This window comes from Syngnathus floridae, chromosome 9 (assembly GCF_059516105.1).
Source record: "Syngnathus floridae isolate MCC-2025c chromosome 9, RoL_Sflo_1.0, whole genome shotgun sequence".
In the NCBI taxonomy this organism is placed as follows: domain Eukaryota; kingdom Metazoa; phylum Chordata; class Actinopteri; order Syngnathiformes; family Syngnathidae; genus Syngnathus; species Syngnathus floridae.
The window spans coordinates 330,472-357,821 of record NC_142421.1 but is presented as its reverse complement, the minus strand read 5'-3'; the positions used below and the strand labels follow the sequence as shown (position 1 = coordinate 357,821).

Below are 27,350 nucleotides of genomic sequence, written 5' to 3'. Positions count from 1 at the left end.
TCATCTAACTTTACTGCTGTGTTAGTTCCGCCTCTATTTGTTTTGCTTAAATATAGTTCGTCTTCTCTATTTTGTTATATGTACTTTAACAGATCGTATGGTTTGTACAAAACTAAAGGCGCATTTTCAAATAAAAGAGGCCTTGTTATATTCCTTATTAGGCCACCTGTAAGCGAGTGGCAAACTGTCAATCAAAATGCCGTTTTCAAGTGCGGTTGAGAGCGCATTGCTTTTTCCACGTCAGTGTGTTTACCAGGGCCAGACTGACAGCTTCTGCAGGGCTATTCTGCTTTCTCTTTCTTAAGCGTTCGCCATTTACTGATGATCGAATAAATTAGCGGTGCGTGGAAAATCGATGCCAATTTCCCTTGGAATGTCCCAAATTTGTGGTTTGTCTATAGGTTGTGGTGAATTGAACTACGATACTGGTCTTCTCCACTCACTGTTGGCCGGCCGGCTAGCTGCTAGCTTGCGCAGCTAGTTTGTCAATATCTTCCACGGAGCTGCCTCCATCTTCGAAGTACAAGTCACACACACAGGTAATGCTTCTTTCGTTTATGGTGAACCTTTCGGGGGGGACCCATTTCTCGTGAGCGTTATGCTTACTTGCCCGTGTTGTTTGCAGGCAGGCGACCAATCTGAGAGAGTTTACATGCTAGTCGCACCTGTCAGCCTTGTAGGCTGCTTTTGCTACAGGTAGCTTCAAATTTGACTCGAGCTGTGGTCGCGGTGACACTATGACACCGCTGATCGGAACAACGTCACCCGCTGCTGCTGACAGGAGTCGTTCTTAACAACCCTTGGAACGTGAAGCTGCATGCTGAAATGAAGGGATGGGAGATTTATTCACAAGTCTGTTATTTACTTGAAGCTATGCACAGTAGAGGAAAGAAGTAATTGATCCCTCACTCATGCTTGGGTCTCCCAGCACGACCACAACCCAAAACATCCACGGCCAAGGCATGAAAGGAGTGGCTCAAAAAGAAGCGCAGTAAGGTCATGCAGTGGCCAAGTTGTCTCCATACCTTAGTCCCATAGAAAATCTGCGGAGGGATCTGAAACTTTTAATTGCCAAGCGACAGCCTCAAAACTTTAAGGATTTCTCGATGAATTGCCGAGAGGAGTGGACCAAGAGTCCTCCTGATCAGTGCAGAAAAGCTGTAGTTAACTGCAAGAAAGGGTTTTACCGCCAAGTTCTAAGCCATGCTTTGCCAATATGTAAAATGCAAATCTGTTCATTTTGACTGTATAATGTGGCTTTCTGCATGAAAACCTCCCAAAAACCTATTCCAGCTGGCAGTGGACGGAGGAGACCCTGGACAAGTTGCCAGCCAGCCAGCCAGCCAATAGCCAGAAAGACCAGGGCCGGAATGGAAGCTGCAACATGTGCACTGTGAGGCGGACGTGCTCACCAGTGCACCTCTGTGCCTCCCTTTTTCACCCTTTTGATTTGATTTTGTTAGCAAAATCAAAATGATAGCCAGCGGCTGTGGCCGTGCTGGATTCTCAGCAAATGCTGCAGGCCCACCCATCCTCACTATCATTGTCTCCCTTCTTGCGTCACTTGTACGTAGTATGCGTTTGTCCGCTTTGCGACTGCTTATCGTTACGGTAAAAGAAGGTGGTGCCACCTACTCAGCAGCGAGGCGTGTGCACTTTATATTGCGTCAAAGTAGGGCTTTTATCTGGAATGGCTTCCACGAGTAAAAGGTTAATCCGGCAATTTTTCAGATGCACTCTTCAAATATGAACAGCCCAGGATTTGGATTCCTGTAATCCATATTGGTTTTAGGTGTTGACAAGGAAGACATCTTGCATGTCATTTTTGGAAGAATAAGCGTGGCTTCGAATGTCGCAGTTCTTCTGTCGCGGGGGCAGCAGCAGCTTTAGGAGGGACTCGCAGACTTCCCTCTCCCCAGCCACTTTGTCCAGCTCATCCTGGGGGATCCCAAGGCGTTCCCAGGCCAGCTGAGAGACAGAGTCTCTCCAGCGCGTCCTGGGTCGCCCACGGGGTCTCCTACCGGTGGGACATGCCCGGAACACCTCCCCAGGGAGGCATCCTGGCGAGATGCCCGAGCCACCTCATCTGGCAATCCATCGGTGGTTTTTGATGATCTACCAATTGAATGATTATGCAAAAGCTGCGCTGCTCTCGCACTATACTGCTCGCAGTAGCGTATATGTCAATCTATCTTCGTCAGTCTTCCCTTCCCTTCAGTTCAGTCATTCACACTTTGATTTTTCCATCAGAACTCAGCATGGTGGACAAAAGAATCTACATTGTCCAGGGTGAAATTACTGCTGTTGCCGGGGCTATCAAGAGGAACTCCAGATGGAACACCCACACTCCCTTGGTAAGTGGCTAACACTTTGCTTTTGAGCTGTGTCCAAAATAATACACACCTCGAAAGAAGTTCAATCGTCCCTTAATTGACAACTAGTCGACCATTAAATGACTCAATAATGATTTGGGATGATCAATCATTTATTGAGCTCCCCTTTTCAATGTCAAACCGTCCGAATTTCAGCTGTAAATGTTCTCCAATCCGTCATCCTCCGTGAAAGCAGTCTGATGGTCTTCATGTTGACATTTGTTACGTCCTATTTGATTTGATTTGATTGCAGCAAAAAGAAGGTTTCCGAATGAAACACTAATATTGTGCCACCCCTTCTCCTTTTGCTTGCTGTCAGGATGAAGAACAGGATCCATTGTTGAACAGCTTTGGCCACCTGAAGGAAATACTCAGCCACATGAAAGGTTTGCGCTTGCCATACTCGCAAGGTTCCTTGCAAGATGACACACTGCGTTCCAAATTAGGATGCAATGGCTAATGGCGGCAGCAGCAGCAGCAGCAGCAGCAGCAGAAGAAGAAGATTTGGGCCATTCAATCCCCCATGCTTGTGCGCTGCTGCTGCTGCTGCTGCTGTTGTCTGTCTCCAGGGAATGCCGCTGCCGTTGCGAGATGGACAGGCACTGCTGGCCGACAAATTCGCCACCAAGCAACCCTCCTGTTTTCTTTCCTTCCTTCCTTCCTTCCTTCCTTCCTTCCTTCCTTCCTTCCTTCCTTCCTTCCTTCCTTCCTTCCTTCCTTCCTTCCTTCCTTCCTTCCTTCCTTCCTTCCTTCCTTCCTTCCTTCCTTCCTTCCTTCCTCCCTCCCTCCCTCCCTCCCTCCCTCCCTTCCTTCGTTGTTCCATGATCACAGTAGCAGCAAAAAATCCAAACATGCCCTGTATCACTTTGTCATTCAACAGCGCACCCGATCCTTTGTTGCGGGTGGGCTGTGTTTGGTTGCCGCTCCAAGGCGTTGTGCTTTTCCCAGCTGAACGTGCATTATCGAAGCGGCGTAATGCCATTCGGTCAAGCGTGCGCGTCTGCTCTTCCAAAAACTATGAATTGGCTCCCTCAAGATTTGTCAGCTAGGCCAGGTCTCCGCTCTGTTGTTTCTTTTCTGGCTAACGGCTGTTGCGTTTGACACAGCGTGATTGACGGGAGCATGTGCCACCGAGCCGGAGCCTTGTGCAGCTGGAAGCATATCATCTGTGATTTTAGTTGGGTAAATATAGCAGGTTGTCTTGTCAAGGAGAGAGATAAATTGTTCTGGGAAAGGAAGTGTTGCCCTCTTTTGAAACGCAAGTTTCCATCATCTCCCTGAAAATCTCTGGACTGAAACAATGAGAGCGAGCGAGCGCCAAAAGAGAAGCTCGCTCCCTGATGGAACACGTGGCGCCGTCCGTCAACTGGCTCGACATTGTCCGAGGCAGCGGGGCCCCGGTGGCGAGGGGGAGGCGTCGCGGCTGGCTGGCACCTCGCTGGCCTCGAGCGTGTACGTGTACGACGTGCTTTCGGGGTGCACGCCATTCCCAAATTGTACAATACTTCCATGCTTTTCATCCAACATTGGGGTCTGAAGGTCTCTTTGGTACCATTGCTGTTTTGTTGTTGAATTGGCTTAGTAGGACGGCTGCTTGGGGAATATCCTTTGTTAGACACTGCTCCGCCTTCTACGTAAGTCACGGAGCTTTTCAAATCTTCCGTCCTGTCAAAATTCCCTCCCTCGGCTGCAATGGGGGTCAGTTTTTCTAAATCCCTTCATTCTTATTCATACAAATGCAGGTTTGGAGCCAGCCGGCCGGCCCCTGCGGTGCAAAACCTGAGTGGCCTTTTGACTCGCAGCTTTCCTCCATTAGATTCCAACGCTGAAGACACATTCACAAGCACACATCTAATTGACTGGAATCGGCACCAGAGAGTAGGATGTTGCCCACTTAGTCATCCCTACTTTAAAATTGCATTGTGGGATCTGGTGGATAGTTCACATCCATCCAAACATTCCAAATCCACTTACAAAAACTATTGCACTCCACCATGACAAAATTAGCATCATGGCAAAAAAGCCTGTGATTTTTAACGGGAATCTCGACTTTCTGTATAGCACTTATTGGCCACGTAGCAGCGCTCGTCGTGTCGAAGACGGCAGGCATCCGTCCTTAATTGGTCGCATTTTACGGCCACGTCAGTCATGGAGAGAGAATGCATTGCGCATGATGCCGATCCTTTCAAGGTCGTGTGTGTGTGTGTTTCTCAGACCTCAGCTGTGGCCAGCCAGGCGCTGGTGGGCGTCTCTGGGGTGGGTCATGGTCTGAGCACATGGGAACTGATGGTGGCCTCCCCCCCCCCCCCCCCCCCCCCGTATGCCATCTGATCTTTGCACATATATCACTCCCGATTGAACGGGCGGGCGCAAGGCAGCTGCTAAATGCCGATGAGCAGGAACCGTATTTCATATCGTTCACCCACTTATGCAAATCTGTTTACTCGCGCTGGCATTTGGAGCAAAGAGAATGCACCTCATGGAAATTGTCGACATGTCTGCCGCCGCCTGACCCTCGCTCGGGTCATGTCGCTTTCAAGATGAGATCATGGAAGAAGAGACTCTCGCTTTGCTGTTAGTGTTATTTTGATGAGCTGCTCAAAAGACAATACACGGCCGGCCGGTGGCGTCAGGCTACGCTTGCTTTGATCCTCTGCGCCTTGGTTTTTCTACAAATCTATTTTTTGCTGTAGGCCGACGCCAACAGACAGCGGATACGGTATTGCCTGCCTGCCTATTCATCTTTTACACATAAGGTTCATTGAAGAGCAGTAGTTAATCCCAGGTTTGACATCTAGTTGGGGTTAGTCGCTGTAAATTTCAACAGTGGCCTAACTGGGGAATGACAGGCAGGGCTTAGGTCCAGTGTGAAAAAAGGATGCAACTGTTGTCGTGAATCAGAGACTCCCTACTATGTGACGAGTAGAGAGCTATTAATCACGCACGGCGAGATGTCTGCAGGGGTCAAAGGGTGGAACGTTTCGACTGAGGACAGGTTGTCATCTGCTGGATCTTGATGCGTTGACAGGAAAAGCAGGCCGCGTTTCAGCGAAACTTCCCTTCTCACCCCAAACAAACAAAGGAAGGCAAGTTCAGCAACTTGAACTTGGCTTTTTCATGCACAAAGCAATCCAAGTAGAAATAACTAGTCACGGATATGTTGATGAATTTGGAAGCGAGAAAGTAAGAGCGGGAACGCCATGTGTACGTAAGCTCCTCCGAGCTACTGATTTGGAACTGGACTTTTGATTTCTGTCATGAAGGATCCGGGGGAGTCGCCCTTTCTGAGCTGAAAGAAAAAGCAGACAACCAGGAGCTTTTTAACCCGACAACACCTTCCATATGGCCGAAAAGACAGTGGAGGGAGGGAGGGAGCCAGGCAAGACAGTTGTAGGCTGACGAGGAGACGCAGAGACAACAAGGTGTTGATGGCTTTGAATGCAAAATAGATCTGCTGATATGTACCACCGTGTTCACTCCCTTCTCTCGAAGCAGCGTTCACAGCGTTGGGTTTCACATTGGTCGCACACAGATACCGCGCATTTCCAAGTGTGAGACAGTGATCCATTTTCTCGTCTGCCACCACTAGGTTCCTTCTGAACGTGTCCAGCCCGGACTGGCTCGGTGCCTGTCCCACCAGCGAGGTAGGCAGGCTGCTGCGCTTCTGGCATCAATAGCCTTCTGAGCTCTGTGATTTTGACATTGATTAGGGTGAGGCTTTACCTTTGTTTGGATGGCGTATCCCTCCAAATAGCTGTCTGAAGCTGTGTCGCAGGTCCCCACCGAGTCTTTACAAACGAAAATCCAGTCGGTCTCTTGGGTGGTTTGGTCGCTCAGGCTCAGGGGTCAAAGGAGCATGAACTTGTGAAGGAGTGGACTTGGCTGTTATTGGTGAGTCAAGTAAAGGGTCAAACTAGAAGCGTAAATTCCTCTCAACCCATCACCGCTGACTGACACTTTACAAGTTTACAAATGAACGGCTGTACTTAGGATGTTCCACACCAAAATGTTTGGATTTTTTCGGTTCCGTTTCCAAGGTGAAGCGACCTATCGGGGCCCCGTTGCTAATCTTTTAGTGTTGCGATCTTAGCATAAGGCCAGAGTCCTTCCACTTGATTGAATCCGTTCCGATTGGCGGACCCGAAAGAGCTGAGGGTTCGAGGGAAGTCAACGTAGGACGGGGTTAGGGTTAGGCACGTTGCTTGCAGGAATAACGCCTTCCCTCCCACCCAATTTGCCAGACTTGAGTTTGTTTGGACCGTAACGCCTCGACAAGTTGTCGCCCAAGCGTGCATATTGTTGGCAACTTTTGATTCCAGACTTGGGTTGTATCTACCAGCGCCTGACCACATGACGGCTGGGTGCCATTTTCTTTAAAGGTGACAAAAGCAATAACCAATTGTTTTTCTGTTTATCAGAGGTGACATGAGCAGTGGCGCAAGGGGATGAGGAGGCCCTGTGTAGCCATAGCTAAATATACATCCCTGACAGCTCCATAATAGGTTCCAGGAAGTTCAGTCGAAAATAAAAACAAAGCAACATTTCTAGCTGATTGGCTTTGAAAGGCCGCTTTTCCTTGCTGAATGGGAAAAATGTGGACTTCAGCATTCCATGGCCATGATGCCAGTCAGATTGGATCGACGCAGCCTTGCGTGTGCAGGCTGAGCGGAGCGGAGCGGAGCAGAGCGGAGCAGAGCATGCTTGCTGTTAGTTGGTTAGTTGGGGAGGAGACAAACACATTACACTGCAGAATTCAACTTCATGGGAAAGAATTTGTCCACATGTTTTCAAAGGCCTCCTCACATCATATTAACAGGAAGTTTCTCAAGTGTCTCTCAGTATTATCAATAAATGATAGTTGTCCCTTCCCGCTCTGTTTGAGTCTTGTGTTGTTGTGGTGTCCTTGGGGAAGACACTTCACCCACCTTGTCACACTGGTGTTTGGGATGGATGGGAATGTCAGGCGGTGGTCGGTAGGTGCACGGTGGCAGCCACGGGCAGGGCAGGGCAGCTGTAGTTGCAGAATGTTGTTTGCCACCAGCACCACCACCAGCACCAGCACCACCACCACCAGCAGCCAGCACCACCCACGTGTGAATTGCGCGTGAGGAGCATGTCCACTTTGGAGTGCCACATAAATCCGCTATCAATTGTTAGTAGCATTCATTCATCTTTTTCAAAATGTGGACAGTTTTTACTAGTTTCTGATTGCCAAACCAGTTATTGATCTTTTTGCTGACCTTCATCCATTCCATTTCTTTGGGTCGACAGTCAAAATGGCCCTCCGAAGTGAAGGAAACTGACTATGACAAAAATGACTTTGACACCCCAGCTGATGAAAGCATCAATGAATGTATTAGCTCTTATGATCAGAGCTCAAGTGAACTATCCAGCTGAATGACAGGTACCTAAGTCTTGTTTGCACATTTCATTGGTGACTCTTCCTCCCCATGTGCTCTTAAATAGAGTCCCCTAAAGCTGGCAGAGCAGACATGTGGATCCGCAGGGGAATCATGGAGGACAGTTGTCGCCTTGGTCCGCTAAGCCAGTCCAGGAGCAGTCCAAAGACGAAGAAAAGGGCATTTCGGGGCCGCCCCGGCGGGGTTAAACCTGATAGGCTTGAATGTTTCCCCGCCATGCAGCCAGTATCAGTGCTTTGAAATGGCCCGTGGAAGGAAGGAAGGAAGGAAGGAAGCCACTGTTGTTTGAAAGTCATTCGCACTTGCCAATCGGGAGCACGTCGTACTTTACGGCACAAACGTATTGTCTTTGCTACTTGTGAAATATCGACATGTGACGTGAGGTCCACCGTCTTTCCAAGACTTGCGTATTTCCGTACATGCAGTATCACTCAATGATGGCTACTATCAAGTCTCTTTGTGAAACAAAAGCACGGGTGGCTGACTGGCTGGCTGGCTGGCTGGCTGGCCGGCCGGCCGGCCGGCCGGCCGGCTGCAGTGGCATCGCTCCGATGATCTTGTCTTCTGATGCTGCTCTTTGCCTTTCCAGCCTGTGTGCTTTCTGGAATCTCCGCATGGGAATGTCATTCGTGGAGACTTGTAGGAGGACAGCAGGTCCGACAAACAATTAAGGGTCATCGATTGCTGCAGTGTTTTCTGGGATCTTATTCCTGCCGGTTCCCTCTTGTCACATCCATCCAAAAGTATCAAATCGCCCTTCCGCAAACAGTCCCTAAATTGAACTTTTGACATTGACGAGAGTTGCAAGGTAATCCTACTGTGCTTTTGATGTCCTTGCTCCACTCTTCAATTGTGTGATTCTGCCTAAGACTGCCCTGTTTGTCTAACTCCTGACTCTGCTTAGATAGCAGCCTTACAATAATCTGTCGACGCTCCAGATGGAAAGAATGATTATTTTATAGTCACAAGGTTTGCTACATAGTCGCTCGTGTTTGTATTTGATTTCTGATGTTCACTTCTTTTCGTCATTGTCTGGACAACACGGCTCAGTTTCATCTCCCGTTTTTTTTTTTTTTTTTTTTTTGGTTCTAAGCCTTTTCTGCTCCAGTGCCAATAGATGTGCATGTGTTAAAGCGAGCTTCTGTTTCTGCAGTAAGCCAGCTTTATCCCGAGGTGCTCTCTGGAGGGTTTGAGGTTCACCGGCGCACCTTTGCTTTCTGCTGGGGTCATTCGGAGTAGTAATCCACACATGGCTGAACTCAGAGCAGAAAGATGGCGCTTGAAAGGATGAAGCTAGTGCTCAATCAGTCTGTACACATTTTCGACCACTTTCCAAGAAATTTATCTTATGCTTGATTTGGCTTTAATGAGCAAACTCAAATGACATGACTTCTTTAGTTGCTGTCAGTTGCAAGTGGAGGTCATCTGGCTTGTTTCACCGTGACCACAGGCTGATTCCAAATCTCGAGTCCGTTGGTGGGCTTTATTTATGATTGCTGACGGCTTCAGTCGGTCAGTCAGTCAGTCCGTCAGTCAGTCCGTCAGTCAGTCCGCAGCGACCGACCGTGTGCACTGATGGCCATCCCGATCAATACGGCACAATTTAGTTTTTCAATCTGCTCTTTGGGAAAGAAGCTATAGCACTTATTGGGTGATCACCTCTGAAAAAGTCTTCATCAAGATCTATTGACAGATTCATTAGAGCACTCTGCTTCCCCCAATACAACCTGTTCCCCCCCTACCCCACCCCACCCGGAACCGTAATGCATCACCAAAAGCGTTTTTTTATTTTATTTTTTTGTAGACATAAACAAGAATTAAAAACCTCAGCATGAATTCCATTATGATGCATTTTTGATGATGCATTCTCTGGTTGTATTTTCTTGGCGTAAAGCTCCCATTTTCTTTTGCTTGCTTCTGAATTTACACTGGGTTGACCCCCCCCCCCTCCCCCCCCTCAAAGTATGACGGCTCAAAGCCCTCAGATTTAACCCGAAATAAAACACCAGGTGAAAAAATATTCAATAAAGCAGAAAGTAATGGGTTTGCCTTTGAAAGTAAAGAAGCCTTCAAGTGACCTTGGCGGCAGATAAAGTCTCTTTGAGTTTCCAAATGATTCCATATTTTATTTCCAAACAAAGCCGTAGGGCTATTGGATATCACGCTCTAATTCGAGGTGGTCATATGTGCACTTTTGGAAATGAGTTGGGCTCTGGCTGCAGCTCTTTTGATGCCCAACTTGTTTTTCTATGCCTGGAGTGGAGCCATGATCTACACAGTATGCTGAGGGCGTCTTTCACTATGCCATCCATGCGTGTCTCCCTCCGCTAACTTTGCCTCTTGTTGTTTTTTTATGATTTGCCTTACCCCCATGACCCCACCCTCTCGCTTGGAATGTTCCCGTGAAAGATGGGTTCCCAGACCTGCTGCCATATGAAAGGATTACGTTAATGATGTGCTGTCTCATCCTAGTTTGTATTTTTCCTTACAGAACTGTCCGACGTCGAACCCAACGTATTCCTACGACCGTTCCTGGAGGTGGTCCGCTCTGAAGATACCACGGGACCAATCACAGGCCTCGCCCTTACATCTGTCAATAAGTTCTTATCGTACGGCTTAATAGGTAAGAAGAGCTTAGCGATCTTTCCGAAAATATCGTGGAAATCAGACGACCCCCCCCCCGGTGTAGTCGAGCATTGCCGTCTCCTGTGTAGCAGAAAATATTCTGTATTTTTTTTTTCCCCTCGACCCTGACTGACTGCGCGGAACCCATATTGTCATATTTTGCTGTCCAGCACCTCGGTCATGTAATCAAGTGTTCAAGTTTATATTTAATAAACAGTGTATGGAAAATACTGTATTTGCAGATGCCAACCACGAAGGTGTAGCCGAGGCCATCGAAAATATGGCCGATGCGGTAACGCACGCCAGATTTGTCGGAACGGACCCTGCCAGTGATGAGGTGGTCCTTATGAAAATTCTACAGGTAGTGTCATTTAGTCTACATATTTTCACAACTAGGTACATTGGCTTCACAATCTCCTTGGTGCTTTAGCAATATCGTTGTTTATTATTATATTGAAGCAATGCTTGTTCATGGCATTGATTTGAAAGTAGACTGTCAAGTCCAAGCTGGTGATCTCCTCCTCCTCCTCCTCCTCTGTCAGGTCTTAAGGACCCTGTTGCTGACACCAGTTGGAGCTCACCTGACCAATGAATCCGTTTGTGAGATCATGCAGTCCTGCTTCCGAATCTGCTTTGAGATGCGCTTGAGCGGTTGGTTCACTATCCTCCATTTTTTTCAAACTTGGATTCTTTCTTGATTTTTTTTTTTTTTTCTTCTCTCTCTCTCCTTTCCTCCAACATCACGCATTGTTTTTTTGGTGTTGACACAGAGCTCCTGAGAAAATCAGCCGAACACACCCTTGTGGATATGGTGCAGCTACTGTTTAGCAGGTAAATTGATAGAGCTGTGGAATGAGCTACATTCTCTGCGGTTGTTGTCGTCGTCCTGCAAATATGTTGTGGCGAGATGCTTAGTATTTTTTCATTTCAACACAGGTATATGTTTTGCTTCATTGATCCTGTTATTGCAAAGTGCCCAAACCTTTGAATTTTATTTCATAAAAAAGAAAAGAGAGAGAACCCAGGACTGCTTGGACACGCCCAGCTATCTATCATTTCAAATGATAGAATGGATTATTCACACATTATTTACGCACACGCACACACACACCACCTTACTTAGCTCCACCCGCCTCCTGGCCATAGATGGTGGATAATAGAGATGTGAATGAAATGGAGCCTTGAATGAGCAGCGCCGCTCGTCTCGTGGATTCTAAGAGTATTAGCAGGCTAATCCGTTGGACCCACAGCTCATCCAATAATCATCCTTGTGAGACAACTGGCGAATATCACACTTGATGTCACTGGGGGCTGCTTTCTCCCCCTTTTTTTTTTTCTTCCCTTTTTCGTGTTTGTCAATTTGATTGCTGGTGACATCTCATTTTCCAGTCAAGCCTTTAAGTCCACAATATTGTAAAGATGCACACAGACACTTGGCTTCACCCGGCCGGGAATGTTGAGATTCCCACCAATTGATTGGCTTGAAAGTGTCCTACAGGCTATTTATTCCGACACAGGGCTGCTCCAGAGAACATTGAATGCCTAACCGAAAACCCGCTGCATTTTCACTGTATAGTAATTGATCAAACATAGTGGTCGTGGCTGTTTGCATTAACAATCCCATTTTGCAGCTTTAAATGTATGAAAGGCACATTTTGATTTGTGTTTCCAAATCACGAGTTTATAAGACGTAAAACAAAGTCATGCAACATGATTTTCTCCAATTGAACCCGTTTTGGGACGTAAGCATCACAATTTGGACAGGTACGCTTCTGACCCAAATTGTCTTTGTTTCCTTTTCTCAAAGACTTCCCCAATTTAAGGAGGAGGCCAAAACCTACGCCGGTGCCAGCATGAAGAAGGTAATGAAATGTTGCTCTGCTTGTAATTTGATCCTGAATGTGGATGTTTTTCCCCATTCTTTTGACACTGACTCGTTTCCTTGCTTGCCAGTGGTGATGGATGGATGGATGGATGGATGGATGGATGGATGGATGGATGGATGGATGGATGGATGGATGGATGGATGGATGGATGGATGGATGGATGGATGGATGGATGGATGGATGGATGGATGGATGGATGGATGGATGGATGGATGGATGGATGGATGGATGGATGGATGGATGGATGGATGGATGGATGACAAGTCATTTGTTGTGATTTGATTTGATTTTGGAAGTTGCATGGGCAACAGCAGTGGATGTAGCTTCAAAGTCAAAGAGCTTCGAAGCTGCACAGCCTTTTTCTGTGGCCTTCCGTCTCCTGCCTCCAACCAAAGCACATCCCGTGCAACCTTCTGAAGACACTTGTCAAACCATGTCAACTCCAAATCAAATCAGTCTTCAAACAAGTATATGAATTCATCTCAAGGATGACGTTCCGAAATTTTCAAATGAGGCTGGAACATCGCCGATATTTCCAAAAGTGACGCACTGAACAATTTCCCGATGGGCCTTGTACATAACTGTGCCTGCATGTTTTTTTGTGCCGCTGCCATGTTTCCTCTCACTAATCATGGGCACCTGCTTACTCCCCTTCTTTTCTGAGGCTTACAATATCTTATGGAAAAACAAACGAGTACAGGTAAGAAAGATGACTTTAAATTAAGGCCGAAAACCTTACCTCTCCCTATTTTAAGAGTACCGACCGACCCCGCACTGTTATGTGGGAGCAGATTGTCCGTAGTTGGGGGGGGGGTGGAAAAAAAAAATTAAGCAACACAAGGCTACAAGGCTCCCTCCCTCCCAGCCTTTGACCGTCGACTGGCTCGCACCGAATCTGAGTTCCTTGGCCCTCCGAGATTGCCGAGCCCATGGGAAGAGTGAACCATGTTGCGGCTCACTCCGCCCAATTGCCTAGATGACCCCAATCTAGGAAAGCCAAATCCTCTTTTCTTGTCCGCCCCATGTCATGTAGTAGCTACTTGCTGGATAAGATGTAAGAATACAATACAACATTGTACACAAAGCATGCTATGTTATCCAGGCCTTGTTTCTCATTCCAAAGTTTGGGGAGATGAATCAGGCGCATTGTCTTTGTCTTTTCAGTTGAAGATGCGTACAGGTGGGATGAGTGAGTCATCCAAATGGAAAAAGCAGAAACGGTCACCAAAGGCGACTCGCCACATAGTGCCGAGCGCTTCCGAAGCCACGGACTCCGCCGCCCAGTCTACCAACCTCGCTAATAGCAACTTGTCTGGTACGTGCTTTCTTCCAATCTCCTTTCTTTCCAATTGTATCTGACCCCTGTCGGCTCGCCGTCCTTGTTCTGGTTTTAGGCGCGGTCGTCTCCACGGAGCAAAGGTGTTCGCTGCCCGCCTCCGAGAGTGCCGGCTCATCCGTCTCTAGTCCCACCGCCACAGACAGCGGCTTCGACTCGTGTTCCAAAACCACTTCTCGGGAAGACCTCTCTGACCTGGATCAGTGTAGCTTGTTTGCAGCTACACCTGGCAATGCTAACCCGCTTTTGGAGACAGATCCTGGCTCCGCCAATGCGCAGGTGAGCGAGCTCGCGGTCCTATTTTTGGAGATGGCTAACGCGGCGGGAATCCTATGCTCACAATGCGCTCCATGTCCATTTGCGTGCCGTTCAAGTCGGACGATAGAGCGACTCAGTCGGCGTCGGTCGAGTCCATCCCCGAAGTTCTGGAGGAAAAAGACTCGGTTGCCGAACAGCCAGCAAGTAGCACCTCTGTCCACGACATGGACTACGTCAATCCTCGAGGTGTCCGATTCACACAGTCCACGCAAAGAGATGGTAAGAATATTCACAAAGTTGTCTGTGAAGCACATGTTGATTTTCCATGGCTTTCTCTCATCTCACCCTGCAGTTTAGACACGTTAGGCTCGCTGCCTCCATTAAGTCTGCAAAGGCTGCCTTTTGCTGGTTGGAGTTAGTCATTGCACCCTATTCCACTTCTATACATTCATTTATTGATCATGTTGAGAAAAAGAAAAGATGCGTCTCTTGTCATGTGTTTCATTTGAATTCCTATTTTGAAAGCGTCGGTATCATCTCGAGTTTTGTCCGTTTTTAGCACCGGTCGGTGCTGTGAAATGGTTCAAAACTGAAGAGAAAAACCAACAAAAATGACTTTTCCACCATTTTGCCCATTCCTGCCATTACCTTTAGGCGCATCCCTCATCCCCTATGGTCTGCCATGTCTAAGGGAGCTCTTCCGCTTTCTAATCTCCTTGACCAACCCTCACGACCGCCACAACACTGACGCGATGATGCACATGGGCCTGCAACTGCTGAATGTGGCCCTGGAGTCGGCGCACTTTGTTAACTACCAGTCTTTGCTTGGACTCATCAAAGATGAGCTGTGTAGGCATCTTTTCCAGGTAAACTGGGGTAGCTTGAGCACCCGCTCGTTCATTGTACATTCTTATTATCGTACGCATGAGGTTTTTGTGTCTGTCTGTAGCTCCAGAAATGTTCCAATTCAAAACGTAAATGTTCTCAAGTTTGATGAAAGATGGCAAGTGAATGATGAGGGTGAATAACTTTCTCTCGCTCTCTCCCCTTCTCGCAGCTGCTGAGCATGGACCGTATGAACCTCTATGCTTTGTCGTTACGAGTGTGCTTCTTGCTATTTGAAAGCATGAGAGTGCATCTTAAATTTCAACTGGAGGTAATGAGCATTTGTCAGTATTTTTCGAAAGGTAACAGAACATAGTAGTTGTTGTAATCCCCATAACCCGGCAGATGTATCTGAAGAAACTGATGGACATCATCACGTCAGAGAATATGAAGATGCCGTATGAGATGAAGGAAATGGCTTTGGAGGCATTGGTCCAGCTGTGGAGGATCCCCAGCTTTGTTACTGAGCTCTACATCAACTATGACTGCGACTTCTACTGCTCTAATCTGTTTGAAGACCTGACCAAGCTGTTGTCAAAGGTAACCCTGCATGGCTGGCTGGCTGGCTGGCTGGCTGGCTGGCTGGCTGGCTGGCTGGCTGGCTGGCTGGCTGGCTGGCTGGCTGGCTGGCTGGCTGGCTGCCTCCCTCCCTGCCCCCCTCCCTGCCCCCCTCCCTGCCCCCCTCCCTGCCCCCCCGTCGAGGACACATTGACATGACACATGATTCTTTCCAATGCTGTTTGTTTGTTGTTGTTCATTGTTCACCCGCCAGAACGCATTCCCTGTATCAGGGCAGCTCTACACCACTCACCTTCTGTCACTCGAAGCTCTACTCACTGTGATTGACAGCACCGAGGCCCACTGCCAAGCCAAAGTGCCCGACAACACGGCTCGGTCCGAAAAAGTGCCAGCGGAGGGAGAAAGTTTCATGAAAAATGGAATGGATGCGACAGCTGGTAAACTCCAGTCATAGTTGGCTACGTGAACATTGTTTACCTGTGGGGGATCTGGACTTTGTTTTCAATATTTGATCATGTCCTGACTTTGACTATGTGTCCATTCCGATTTTGATGATGCGCATGCGTCTCTCAGATCCTATTCAAGAGGCCAGTACCAATGGATTTCCACTTGTGGACGGTGGTCCAGGAGGCCCAGTGACCAGTGGAAATCTGATGGCAGAAAAGATGAACCTGTGTAGACAGGAGCAAAGAGAGAGTGACGCGGGTAAGATGAGCGACTGGCATGCTTTTCATTGTGTCCAAAAAGCAAAGGATCATTTTCTCTCCATTCCAGATGACAAGAAAATCTTTCAAAAACCTCAGCGTTTCACTTGCAATTTACCCGACTCCCAAGAGTTGCTGGAAATCAGAACAAAGAAAAAGGTGGCACGCACGCACGCACGCACGCACGCACACAGCTTCTTTCACACTGTAACACAATCGAGTGCTCTGTAACACAATCGAGTGCATCTGTCGTCATCAAGTTGCTGATTTTGCCTTTTTCCTAGCTTCTGATAACCGGAACGGAACAATTTAATGTGAAACCCAAGAAGGGAATTCAGTTCCTTCAGGAGAAAGGCCTTCTCAATCAGCCAATAGATAACAACCAAGTGGCCCAGTGGCTTCGAGAAAATCCGAGACTGGACAAAAAGATGATCGGGGAATTTGTCAGCGATCGCAATAATATGGAGCTCCTCGACAGCTTTGTCAAGTGAGAAGAGTTGCCAATTTGCTTGATGACTGACTGATTGATTGATTGATTGATTGATTGATTGATTGATTGATTGATTGATTGATTGATTGATTGACTGATTGATTGATTGATTGATTGCTAGCTTTGGCCCTCATTCCCATTTCCTTTGTCGCGTGGCAGCACGTTCGCCTTCCAAGGGCTTCGTATCGATGAGGCCTTGCGGCTTTACCTGGAGGCTTTCAGGTTACCCGGCGAGGCTCCTGTCATCCAAAGACTTCTGGAAACATTTACAGACAACTGGCATGTAAGACAGCTCATGGTGATATTGATTATTCATACCTGAAATTGTCTGCCGTCCGTTTTTAACAACACACAACAAGGGCGTCCCATTCGTTCGACCGACGATGCGTACGGTGGCAACAAAGTCAACAAGTGTCAGACGAACATATTCTAGTCGTTGGTTGACAGCGGGGCTCAAACGCACGAGAAAGACCTAGTCGACGGCGACAACATTTGTCTTCCCGTAATAGCGAGAGAAAGCATGTGACCTGGAAACTATTCCTAGTAGTGACCTTTTATTGGCTCGAACACCAAAATAGCCTTCTTAAAAGCGTCAATGAGTTATGATGACTCAGCGTGACTTCGCCACTCTATGGCTTCCAAAGGTTGCGTGTAATTTGGCTTCTAAGCGTGCCGTGATCTCTTGACTCCTTTTTGCAGAAAGTGAACGGCTCTCCCTTCCTGACCAACGATGCAGGATTCGCCTTGGCCTACGCTGTGATCATGTTGAACACCGACCAGCATAATCACAATGTCCGAAAACAGAATATCCCCATGACTGTCGAGGTGGGTGATTGCTCATTTGTTCGTTTTCTTCTGCCCAACTTTTGACTTGTCGCAAAATGTCAATGTTTGTCAACAAAACCTGAGTGGAGATGAAATTCGACCGACCTCAAATGTGCACATTCCATACTAATGAAGCAAAAGCTGATCGATTGTTGCCGGTGCCACGTCGGTTCCCCCGGGGGTTTTGGCATTTGCGCCGATTGAGCCGGGCGACTCGGAAAGCCCTCGCTCGACAGCTGCGAGCAGCGGTGGTCTGTCTGAGAGGCCGACTCGTTGGTGCCAAACGGTCGCCCGAGGGTCGGGCGGGGGAGGCGCGCTCGCTCGCTCCGTCTGATGTCTCTGCTACCTACGTTCCGTGGTGGCAGATTCCCAAAACTAAACAGGCTCTGGGGTCTTTGCCGATGGATTGTGGGTGGGCCACGCAGCTCCATTCAAATAGCGAGTTTTGATTTATTTTCTACTTGACCCACCCAGCCCCATTTCTTCCATGTGCTTTGAATGTGGAATGAGGCTTCCGATATCACGTTTCCAAGAGGGCATTTGTAGGTGAGGGAGGGAAAAAGGCATTTGAGCAGTTGGCTCTGGCTCCAAAACAATCGTTTAGATAGACCCAATAAAAGTGGCGCCAAACACTTGAGTGACGCCACGCAGCAGGTTGCAATGTGCAGTCGTATTCCACGTTGGCACCGACCGTGCTTCTTTTTGACGTGAGAAAACGACGCCGAGCATCCGAGCCTTTCGATATGAACTGACGGCGTCCACATTTAGCAAAGCCTACCGACCTGCCTGCCTGCCTGCCGGCCGTCCGTCACTTATCACTCAGCCCGAGTGTTTATTTACTGGCGGATCTTTGCCCTAATCCCTGTTTTGGAGACAACCGTATTAAGTGACACACGTAATGAGTGCCGTGCCGCAGTCAGTCACCCGCAAGCAAGCAAGCAAGCAAGAAAGCAAGCAAGCAAGCCCTTTAATTGTTCACTGGATGCTCACTTGAAACAAAGGCACGAGACGAGCTGAAATGCAACGGCCGGGACCAAAGTGTTTGTTTTTGTTTTCAACAGCAATTCAAGAAGAATCTGAAGGGAGTTAATGGGAACACCGATTTTAATCAGGACATGCTCGAGGATATCTACAATGCCATTAAGTAAGCTGGAGTACACACGTCGTGTCTTTCCTCTAATCTGAGCCCAGAGCACCAATGTATGTTCCTTTTGCAGGAATGACGAGATTGTGATGCCAGATGAGCAGATGGGTTTAGTGAAGGAGAACTACGTGTGGAGTGTGCTGCTTCACCGCGGCGCGACACCAGAGGGGATTTTTCTTCACCTGCCGCCCGCCAGCTACGACCACGACTTGTTCACCATGACCTGGGGCCCTACTATCGCAGCGCTCTCCTACGTCTTTGACAAGAGTCTGGATGACACCATCATCCAAAAGGCCATTACCGGCTTTAGGTATCTACGTCTTGACAGTTGGCTTGAACGAGAAGATGCTCAGCTTTTGAACATGTGTGTACGTGTGTGTGTGTGTGTGTGTGTGTGTGTGTGTGTGTGTGTGTGTGTGTGTGTGTGTGTGTGCGCGCGCGTGTGTGTGTGTGTGCGCGCGTTTGCAGGAAATGTGCCAAGATTGCTGCTCACTATGGATTCAACAATGTTTTTGACAATTTGATCATCTCGCTGTGCAAGTTTACGACTCTGAGCAGTGAGGTGGGAAAAGTGCACTTGTCACCACCGCGTTGTTATTAATTGGCAACAGACACGTAAATGTTTTCTTTGATGCCATACACGTCATTTCACAAAGGCACGATATAATGCGAAGCTCATGCAAGGTCTGAAGGTAAGAGCGAAAATATATGGAGGTCCGTTTGAAGAGAAACAAGTTCTGTGATGGCATCGGGCGTTTGCAACAGCATACTGCATTGACAGATGATGGAACGTTGGCGTTGGTATCGATCGATCGATCGATCGATCTGACTGTTTGTTCTCCTTTGTAGTCAGTGGAAAATCTCCCGACTGTATTTGGGAGCAACCCCAAGGCACAAACAGCCGCCAAGACAGTGTTTGATCTGGCCCATCAGCATGGCAACATCTTGAGAGAGGGTTGGAAGAACATCATGGACTCCATGCTGCAGCTGTTCAGGGCCGAGCTCCTCCCCAAAGCCATGGTTGAGGTCGGTCGGTCGGTCGGTTTCAATCGTGCTTTTTCATTTGGTATTGGGACCACCGTCCGTCACTTCAATTTGTAGCTGATTTATTTGATCATTGTTTCTTTTCTTTTTGATGACTTCATTCTTTGAGTTGCTGCAGCGCTGCACTTTTCTCTGGTTTGATTTGGAGGTCGCTGCTCCCACCTACTGGCAGTCTGTCAACATTGTTTTGGGCTTGTTGTTTTTTCCAATCAGGTGGAGGATTTTCTCGAACCAAACGGAACGATTTCTCTTCAACGAGAGGAAACTCCTTCTATTCGGTACGTGCGTTGTTTGGTACTGTGAAAAATCTAATAATAATAATAAGAATTCATGGATAATTCACCCATCTCTCCCAGATGTTTTCTCAAACTGCAATATCAGCTTTTCAAGCGACGCAAGACATAAGCATTTCTCATTTCAGTGGGGAGTCAGCAGTGCTGAGTTTTGTCAACTGGCTGACACTGAGCGGTGCTGAGCAGTCTGGACTTCGAGGACCATCGATGGAAAATCAAGAAGCCAAACAGGCCGCTATCCTTTGCATCAAGGCAAATATGCTCCCCAAGCGCAGATGCACAAGGGTCCGCTGCGTAATGACATTTTTGTCTTTATTTTCAGCAATGTGACCCTGAGAAAATGATCACAGAGAGCAAGTTTCTCCAGCTGGAGTCTTTACAGGAATTAATGAAGGTAATTGTTATTATTATCATTTTTTTTTTTTTTTTTTACATATCCTGCTACTGTCGAGTCATTGTTTTTGTTGTTGTTGCTGCTGCTGCTGCTAAAAAAAAATCCAATTTGTTTACGCTATTTGATTTCAAATGAAAGAATAACTAAATGATCCTCTCCAGGCGTTAATATCGGTCACCCCCGACGAAGAGACCTACGATGAAGAGGACGCCGCCTTCTGCTTAGAGATGTTACTGCGTATTGTCATGGAAAATCGGTAGGAGTGGGAACACAATGGAGTGGCGGAAGATGAAGGTGTTTTTCCAAATATTTCTCCTCTTCTTTTAGAGACCGTGTGTCGTGCGTGTGGCAGACCGTGCGCGAGCACCTGTGTCACCTGTGCGTCCACGCTAGCGAGAGCTGCTTCTTGGTAGAGAGGGCTGTCGTGGGCCTGCTTCGACTTGCCATCCGCTTGCTACGACGTGAAGATGTTAGCTCTCAGGTACGGCCCTCGTCGTTTTTGAGTCGCTGTCTGACAAAAGATGCATCCTTTGAATTGATTTCCTAAATAGCTCATTGCAATTGTTACACGTTGAAGGGCTACATCAATCAATCAAGTCAAGTTTATTTGCATAGCCCTAAATCACAAGCAGTCTCAAAGGGCTTTCAATCAATCAATCAATCGATCAATCAATCGATCAACAAATTTGACTCGAGTGAACCGGTCAACTGTTTGACGAAAACTCCACCACCCCTGAATGTGAAATTTGACCTCGCAAATAGACCTTACGATGGAGCCGTTTAGGTGGAACATAGGATGTGGAAATGTGTTTAACACTGATGACCCATCTGCATGTACTCGGTTCATTGTGGCATTGAGCTGCTTCTCTGTTCTTCATTCCCCCTTTTCTTGAAATGGCACACGTAGGTGCTGCTTTCCCTGCGTCTTCTGCTTATGATGAAAGCGCACGTTTTGTCCCGGGTAAGCCGAGAGGTGGCTTATGGCCTTCACGAGCTGCTCAAGACGAACGCGGCCAACATCCACAGTACCGAGCATTGGTACACGCTCTTCTCGTTGCTGGAATGCATCGGTGCTGGAGTCAAACCTCCGGCCTCCTTTCAGTTTACTACCTCTGCCAGCACCGACATTGAAACAGGTGAGATATTTCTTCTCTGCCTCTAGATGTCGGTCGGGCACACATTTGGATTCAGTACATTTTCAATGGATAAGTTGCGTATCAGATCCAGCATGTAGGAACAAAATGCAAAGCCCGGGCGCTCGTATTGGTCTTTTGCGTTCAATTGCCATCCATCCATCCATCCATCCATCCATCCATCCCTCCCTCCATCCATCCCTCCATCCATCCATCCATCCCTCCATCCATCCATCCATCCCTTGCTCCCTCCCTCGCTCCCTCCCTCGCTCCCTCCTTCGCTCCATCCCTCCCTCCCTCCCTCCCTCCCTCCCTCCCTCCCTCCATCCATCCATCCATCCATCCATCCATCTGTGCCTGTAGGTGCTCAGTCAGATAGCGAGTTGCCGTCCCCTCATCCGAGCGAAGTGACTTTAGATCGTGGCTACACATCGGACTCGGAGGTCTACACGGAACACAGCAAGGCCCGAATCCCTCGCTCGGCAACAGACGTGGACGTCGCGAGCAGTGGATGGCTGGTGGTCAGTAACCCACGCCGCCCGCGTATGACGCTTTGACATTGTTTTTCCAAGCCACAACTTTTGGTTTTAGGTGGGAAAGGAGGATTTCGAAAGCAATAAGAGCCCGGCACTCGGCTCCAAAGCGCAACTCAATCACCCCTTGGTGAACCAGTACAGTCTGACGCTGGGTCAGGACCTCGGCCAGCATGACACCAAGTCTCTCATCAAGTGTGTGGAAACTCTGTCCTTCATTGTCCGCGACGCCGCCCACGTCACACCGGACAACTTTGAGCTGTGCGTTCGAGCCATCCGGGTCTTCGTGGAGGCGAGTCTCAACGGAGGTTAGCCACGTACTCCGACGGTTCACACTGGCAGAAAGTGCGCGTGCGTTTTTGAGCGACTCGCCTCAACGCAAACAGCCCCTACGATGATACGACTGACTAGCGTGGAGGAAATGACAAAGCACTGACACAGGGATACATGCACACATTTGGCAAGGCACCATGGTGACTTCATTGAACCTCTCTCTCGGTCCCTATGTAACAAATGACGAGCTTCCCGCCCGTATTGAGTCCTTCGTTAACTCTCAAGCCAAGTTGAGCTCAGGCCCAGTTTCCAGCAAATCAATCATTGCAGTTCATCAAGAAGCAAAAGTTAGAGGTTGCGCCTGCCTCTCTCTCTCTCTCTCTCTCTCTCTCTCTCTCTCTCTCTCTCTCTCTCTCTCTCTCTCTCTCTCTCTCTCTCTCTCTCTCTCTCTCTCTCTCTCTCTCTCTCTCTCTCTCTCTCTCTCTCCATCCTCAGGTTACCGCAACCACGACAAGAAGAAGAGTCATCGGTACGATTCGGCCAAGTCTCGTTTGAGGAAGAAGGCCGGCGGCGCAAAGGAGAAAGAGAGCGGCAACGGCGCAAGACGAGGCGCAAGCCGGGCTTCCGGCCATCGTCCGTCGCGTTGCCATAGCGATGACGAGGAGGACGAGGGTGTCCCGGCAGGTTACCATACGCTGTCATTACAGGTTAGTCGGGATGTAAGTACCGGAGCCTTCTTTTTCATTCCGTCCAATGTCATTGATATCACTTTGACCAAACCCAATGGCCACCAATACTCCAGGAGTTTGCGATGGCATGATGGATGAATGTTTATGTTGCATTCTTACATAAACATTGCTGAGAAGCATACCCCTTTATTATTGTGTCGTGTTGTTTTGATGTTGCTCAGCTTTTAGATTTAATGCACACGTTGCACACCCGGGCTGCCAGCATCTACAGCTCTTGGGCAGAAGAACAGTGCAATGTGGAGGCTGCTGGGAAAAAGATTGAAGCTGACTCCCAGACACTGTGGACCAGCTGCTGGTGCCCACTGCTGCAAGGTTTGCATCCGCTTGGCACAAACACGTACTTGCAATCGTAGTCGAAAGAAAGAAAGAAAGAAAGAAAGAAAGAAAGAAAGAAAGAAAGAAAGAAAGAAAGAAAGAAAGAATGTCATCCCAAACTGTCCTTTCTTTGCACACAATACAGACAGGAATGCACACTGTAGACATTTTAATGAAGCATTTTATTTGAATTGTAATTTTTTCCATTCATTTTGCCACACGTTTCTTCATTCTAATAACACACACTATCTACACAAGCAGCAGCAGCAGCGTATAAAAAGAGTCCATTTGAACGCATTGAGCAATTCAAGTGTACTGTTGGAATGATGAAAACACCCCTGGTTTCATCTGTAATCAAAGCCGTTCAACTTGTTTGACACATTTTGTGCTCATTGTCTCTCGCTTAAGGCATTGCTTGGCTGTGCTGCGATGCCAGACGTCAAGTGCGCACGCAGGCCCTCAACTACCTCCAGAGGGCTTTGCTGGTACACGATCTGCAGACGCTCGATGCCACGGAGTGGGAGTCCTGCTTCAATAAGGTAAACCTTCATCTACTCCAGACTATGAAGAAGGCGTCCGTCCGTCCGTATATTAAGCCAAGCCAATGATCTCCTTGCAGGTGCTATTTCCATTACTAACCAAGCTGCTTAACAACATCAGCCCGGCCGATGTCGGTGGAATGGAGGAGACCAGGATGAGAGCCTGCACTATCCTATCAAAGGTTGGCACTGTGGATGGATAGGTCAACGTATTTGGATTGGCATTGGAATTTCAGTAACTGCTTGTACGTAGTATATTGAAGGCAGCTGATGAGCTTGCGCTACCTATGGCCAATTGTGAAGGTGTAGTGGCGGGCATCAGGCTCTCAGATGCCTGTGGCAGCCAGGCAGGCAGGCAGGCAGGCAGGCAGCCACGCGGGCAGGCAGGCAGGCAGGCGGGTTCTCTTGATAAAAGACCCTCATCCTTGACTTTTAGGCTCGTGCTGTGGGCAAACTTTCTTTACTTTTGTCTGTGTCACGTCGGCAGGTTTTTCTCCAGCACCTCCTCCCGTTGTTGTCCCTGCCGACCTTTGCTGCCCTGTGGCTTACCATTCTGGATTTCATGGACAAGTACATGCATGCAGGATCCAGTGACTTATTGGTGAGAACAAAAGTCATTTGAGTAGTATACCTTAGGAGTGTGTACATGTACGTACCTCTGTGTTGCCATGTCTAGTTGGAGGCTATCCCAGAATCTCTGAAGAACATGCTGTTGGTGATGGACACGGCGGAAATCTTCCACAGCCCAGATTCCAAGACAAGATATTCGGATTTGTGGGAAATAACGTGGGAACGAATCGACTGTTTCCTCCCTCACCTGAGAGAGGAGCTCTTTAAACAGACTGTTTTACCAGGTACTTCTTTCAAGCGCACACAATTGATCAATTAGAATAGATTTCCACGATACAATAGCAAGATGTAGTGCAAAACAACCAAAAGACAATCTTTTTGACTTTTTGGACTGCATGCTAAAAAAACACACCAAAAAAACCCCGTTTTTCTTCTTTTTTTTATTATTATTTTTTCCTTTTTTTTTTTTCCCCCCACTTCCTCACCTGCAAAATGGCACATTGTAAGCGACGCATAAGAGCCACAAGTGTGAAGAAGCGACTCTGAACTGGCAAATGATCTCATCTGGCAATGCCAGGCCAGGTCATCATGTCCCTCTTGCATTTGTAGGGGATCTGGTTTCTTCTCTGGACTACGCACTATATCTCCATCAATCCTGACTTTTCAACGATGAAACCTTTTGCATGTTCATTGGAGTGACTTGATATTGGTGATGTTGTCTCTTTAGGTCCTTCAGAAGCTCCTTCTGAGGTGCAGCCACCATCCTCATCCTGCCGGCCTCCCTCCCCGCAGGGCTCTGGGGTCCCTGCACTCCAACAACCGCCCTCCCCTGTCCCTGTGCCCGCAGAATCCCCAACTCCCAGCCGGCCAGCATCACCCCAAGAGAGCCAAGTGGCCGATTCCAACGGTACCTACCGCATGCAAATGATTCGGCACAGGAATAATGACAGCGCGGCTTCTCTTAAAGAAAGCAAAGCGTCTTCAAATGACACTTTTCCTTCACGTGTTGACCGATTTCAGAGAAGAGACCTGGCTCAGATTTGGGGGTGGGAGGGGGCGGGGCGGGGCGGGGATCTGTACTGTTGACATTGAAATGAAATTGGGTCTTTCAGGAGCAGAGCGATCATCTTCCCCAACGTTGCCCTCGGTGCCGGTGGCAGCAGCGCAACCCCCTCATGGTCAAGTGTGCGCAGCCTTGAAGCAGTCCCCACTCATCATCCAACCGCTGGCTTCCCCGCTGCAGGTGGGAGTCCCGCCCATGTCGCTCCCAATCATCCTCAACCCCGCCCTCATTGAGGCCACGTCCCCGGTGCCACTGCTTCCCGCTGGCCCCAGGCCGGCGGGAAGCACATCTCACGAGGTTCAGTAGGAGCTCTGTGGGACCTCCCTCCTCCACAAGTCAGATCCCACACTTTTGGCTCTGCTACTACTACTACTACTACTACTGCTGCGACTTATCATGGTCATTCTGGCAGAGGAGGCTTTCTTTTGACTCCAAATATAGACATGAGAACAACAAGCTCATCACGTTTCCTTTTTAGTAGCTACATTTGCTACTCTGGGAATGTTGGTGCGATGAGTTGCTCTTCATGTTTGAGATGATACTCTAAAGCCATTGTTTGTTTTCTGACAGCCAGACTTGTGCTTTAGTAGTGTTTGGACACTCCACAACAGTAGAAGGAAATTTACATTCACACAAAAGGGTGTGGGTGTGTGTGTGTGTGTGGGAGGGGGCATTCCATTCTTCTATCTTTTGTGCCACTTGCATCGTTAGAAAATATGTGTCTATATATATATATATATATATATATATATATATATGTTATTTTTTGTGGGGTCCGTCTCTTCTGTTGGACACTCCTGTAACAATTCCAAGAAGTGACGGTGCGCTTGCGTACGCTGGCGGAACGATTCTATAAATGCCTAGCAACTTACGTAGTTTGTCACCTTGCCAGTGACGAAGCATGCTCTGAGTGTGCTTTCCAACACGTGGCCCGCATTTCAAGGTCCCAAAAGTTGTGAGCTTTGCTCATGCCTCTTTGGCGTCTGTAAATGTTGAGATTGCAGGCAGAGTTCAGCATTTTCCATCCTGCATGTCAAGTTGGTTGATCTTCTTGGCAACCTCAAGTGAAGGATTTGTCTATTGAGAGAGGCTAAGAGGCCGCCGGTCAATGCTTCCTTCCCTTGCCTGCCCAGACCCCAAGAAACGATTTGAAAGCACCTCAGGAAGGCTTTATGTGCGTGCATGTGCAGTCCTTCAGAGGATCAACATTCCAATGTGGAGATGAATTCTGTGGAGTGCAATATTGTTATTTTGTTGCGCTTTGTATAACTTTGCACAATGTAGCACAGTCTAAAATCACGAGGCCTGCAAAAGTTCATGATGACCATAGATTTCCAAAATGACTTCAACGGAATCCTGAGGAAAGATCACATCGTGCTTGGCCATTTTCATCGACTAGCTTGCTTCCAGAAATTCTGTCAGTTCACGATAATATTATTTCCCTTTCAAGAGTATTCAACTTGAATTGATATACGTATATTTTCCGACTTGCTGAGCAATGGATACGTGACATTTACTGAATTTGAAAAGAGAATGTCATGTCTTGCTTCTGTTTTTGCATCATTCTGACGCTAAAATGTACGACTTGAATCCCAGTGATGTCACCAAGATAGGACAGGACAGGACAGGACAATGCGCCCAGAGGTTCTCTTTGTAATCTTTTATGTTATTTATTGACTTGGAAAAAAATCACACCACCCAGACCAAGCAGGAAAATGAGTCTCCTACCACCAACAGCTTACGAGATTTTGTTTTTTTGAAACGTTGTATGTTGATTTTCTTGTGGATCTGGAGCTGATGTTTTGCTTAAAGAGGAATCAAATGAATTGAATTTGTACATACTATATCAATGAAAGGTGATGTACTTATGTAGTAAAGCTCATGTAAATAAGTTGTTGTCGTTGGTCATCTTCTCCCGCAAGCCTCCTGGACTGAATTTCCGAGTGACTGCGTTGGCTTTATAGAGGGGAAAGAACTCGG

The 27,350-nt window shown here is 47.9% G+C and overlaps 1 protein-coding gene across 3 annotated transcripts; it reads left to right on the top strand.

The window, feature by feature from the left end:
• Positions 1 to 113: 113 nt before the first annotated feature.
• gbf1 (golgi brefeldin A resistant guanine nucleotide exchange factor 1) lies at positions 114 to 27,261 on the top strand. 3 transcript variants are annotated; one of them, XM_088384036.1, is made up of 41 exons: positions 115 to 340; positions 402 to 539; positions 2,251 to 2,354; positions 2,692 to 2,758; positions 10,284 to 10,415; positions 10,660 to 10,778; positions 10,960 to 11,068; positions 11,188 to 11,248; positions 12,225 to 12,279; positions 13,468 to 13,618; positions 13,698 to 13,918; positions 14,014 to 14,176; positions 14,552 to 14,763; positions 14,955 to 15,053; positions 15,128 to 15,322; positions 15,555 to 15,738; positions 15,875 to 16,006; positions 16,076 to 16,164; positions 16,290 to 16,492; positions 16,655 to 16,778; positions 17,195 to 17,320; positions 18,382 to 18,464; positions 18,538 to 18,774; positions 18,933 to 19,026; positions 19,314 to 19,490; positions 19,722 to 19,786; positions 19,930 to 20,053; positions 20,124 to 20,195; positions 20,357 to 20,451; positions 20,523 to 20,676; positions 21,103 to 21,331; positions 21,692 to 21,849; positions 21,920 to 22,169; positions 22,630 to 22,853; positions 23,045 to 23,195; positions 23,607 to 23,737; positions 23,818 to 23,919; positions 24,225 to 24,338; positions 24,414 to 24,591; positions 25,035 to 25,214; positions 25,420 to 27,261. In XM_088384036.1, exons 3-41 carry the CDS (start codon positions 2,259 to 2,261, stop codon positions 25,674 to 25,676), a joined length of 5,613 nt encoding a protein of 1,870 aa, XP_088240162.1. In that variant the 5' UTR covers positions 115 to 340; positions 402 to 539; positions 2,251 to 2,258; the 3' UTR covers positions 25,677 to 27,261. The 3 variants fall into 3 exon arrangements, with proteins under 3 accessions (XP_088240164.1, XP_088240162.1, XP_088240163.1); XM_088384038.1 differs by having other exon boundaries at positions 114 to 539; positions 13,468 to 13,600; XM_088384037.1 differs by having other exon boundaries at positions 116 to 539; positions 22,630 to 22,841.
• The last annotated feature ends 89 nt before the right edge of the window (positions 27,262 to 27,350 follow it).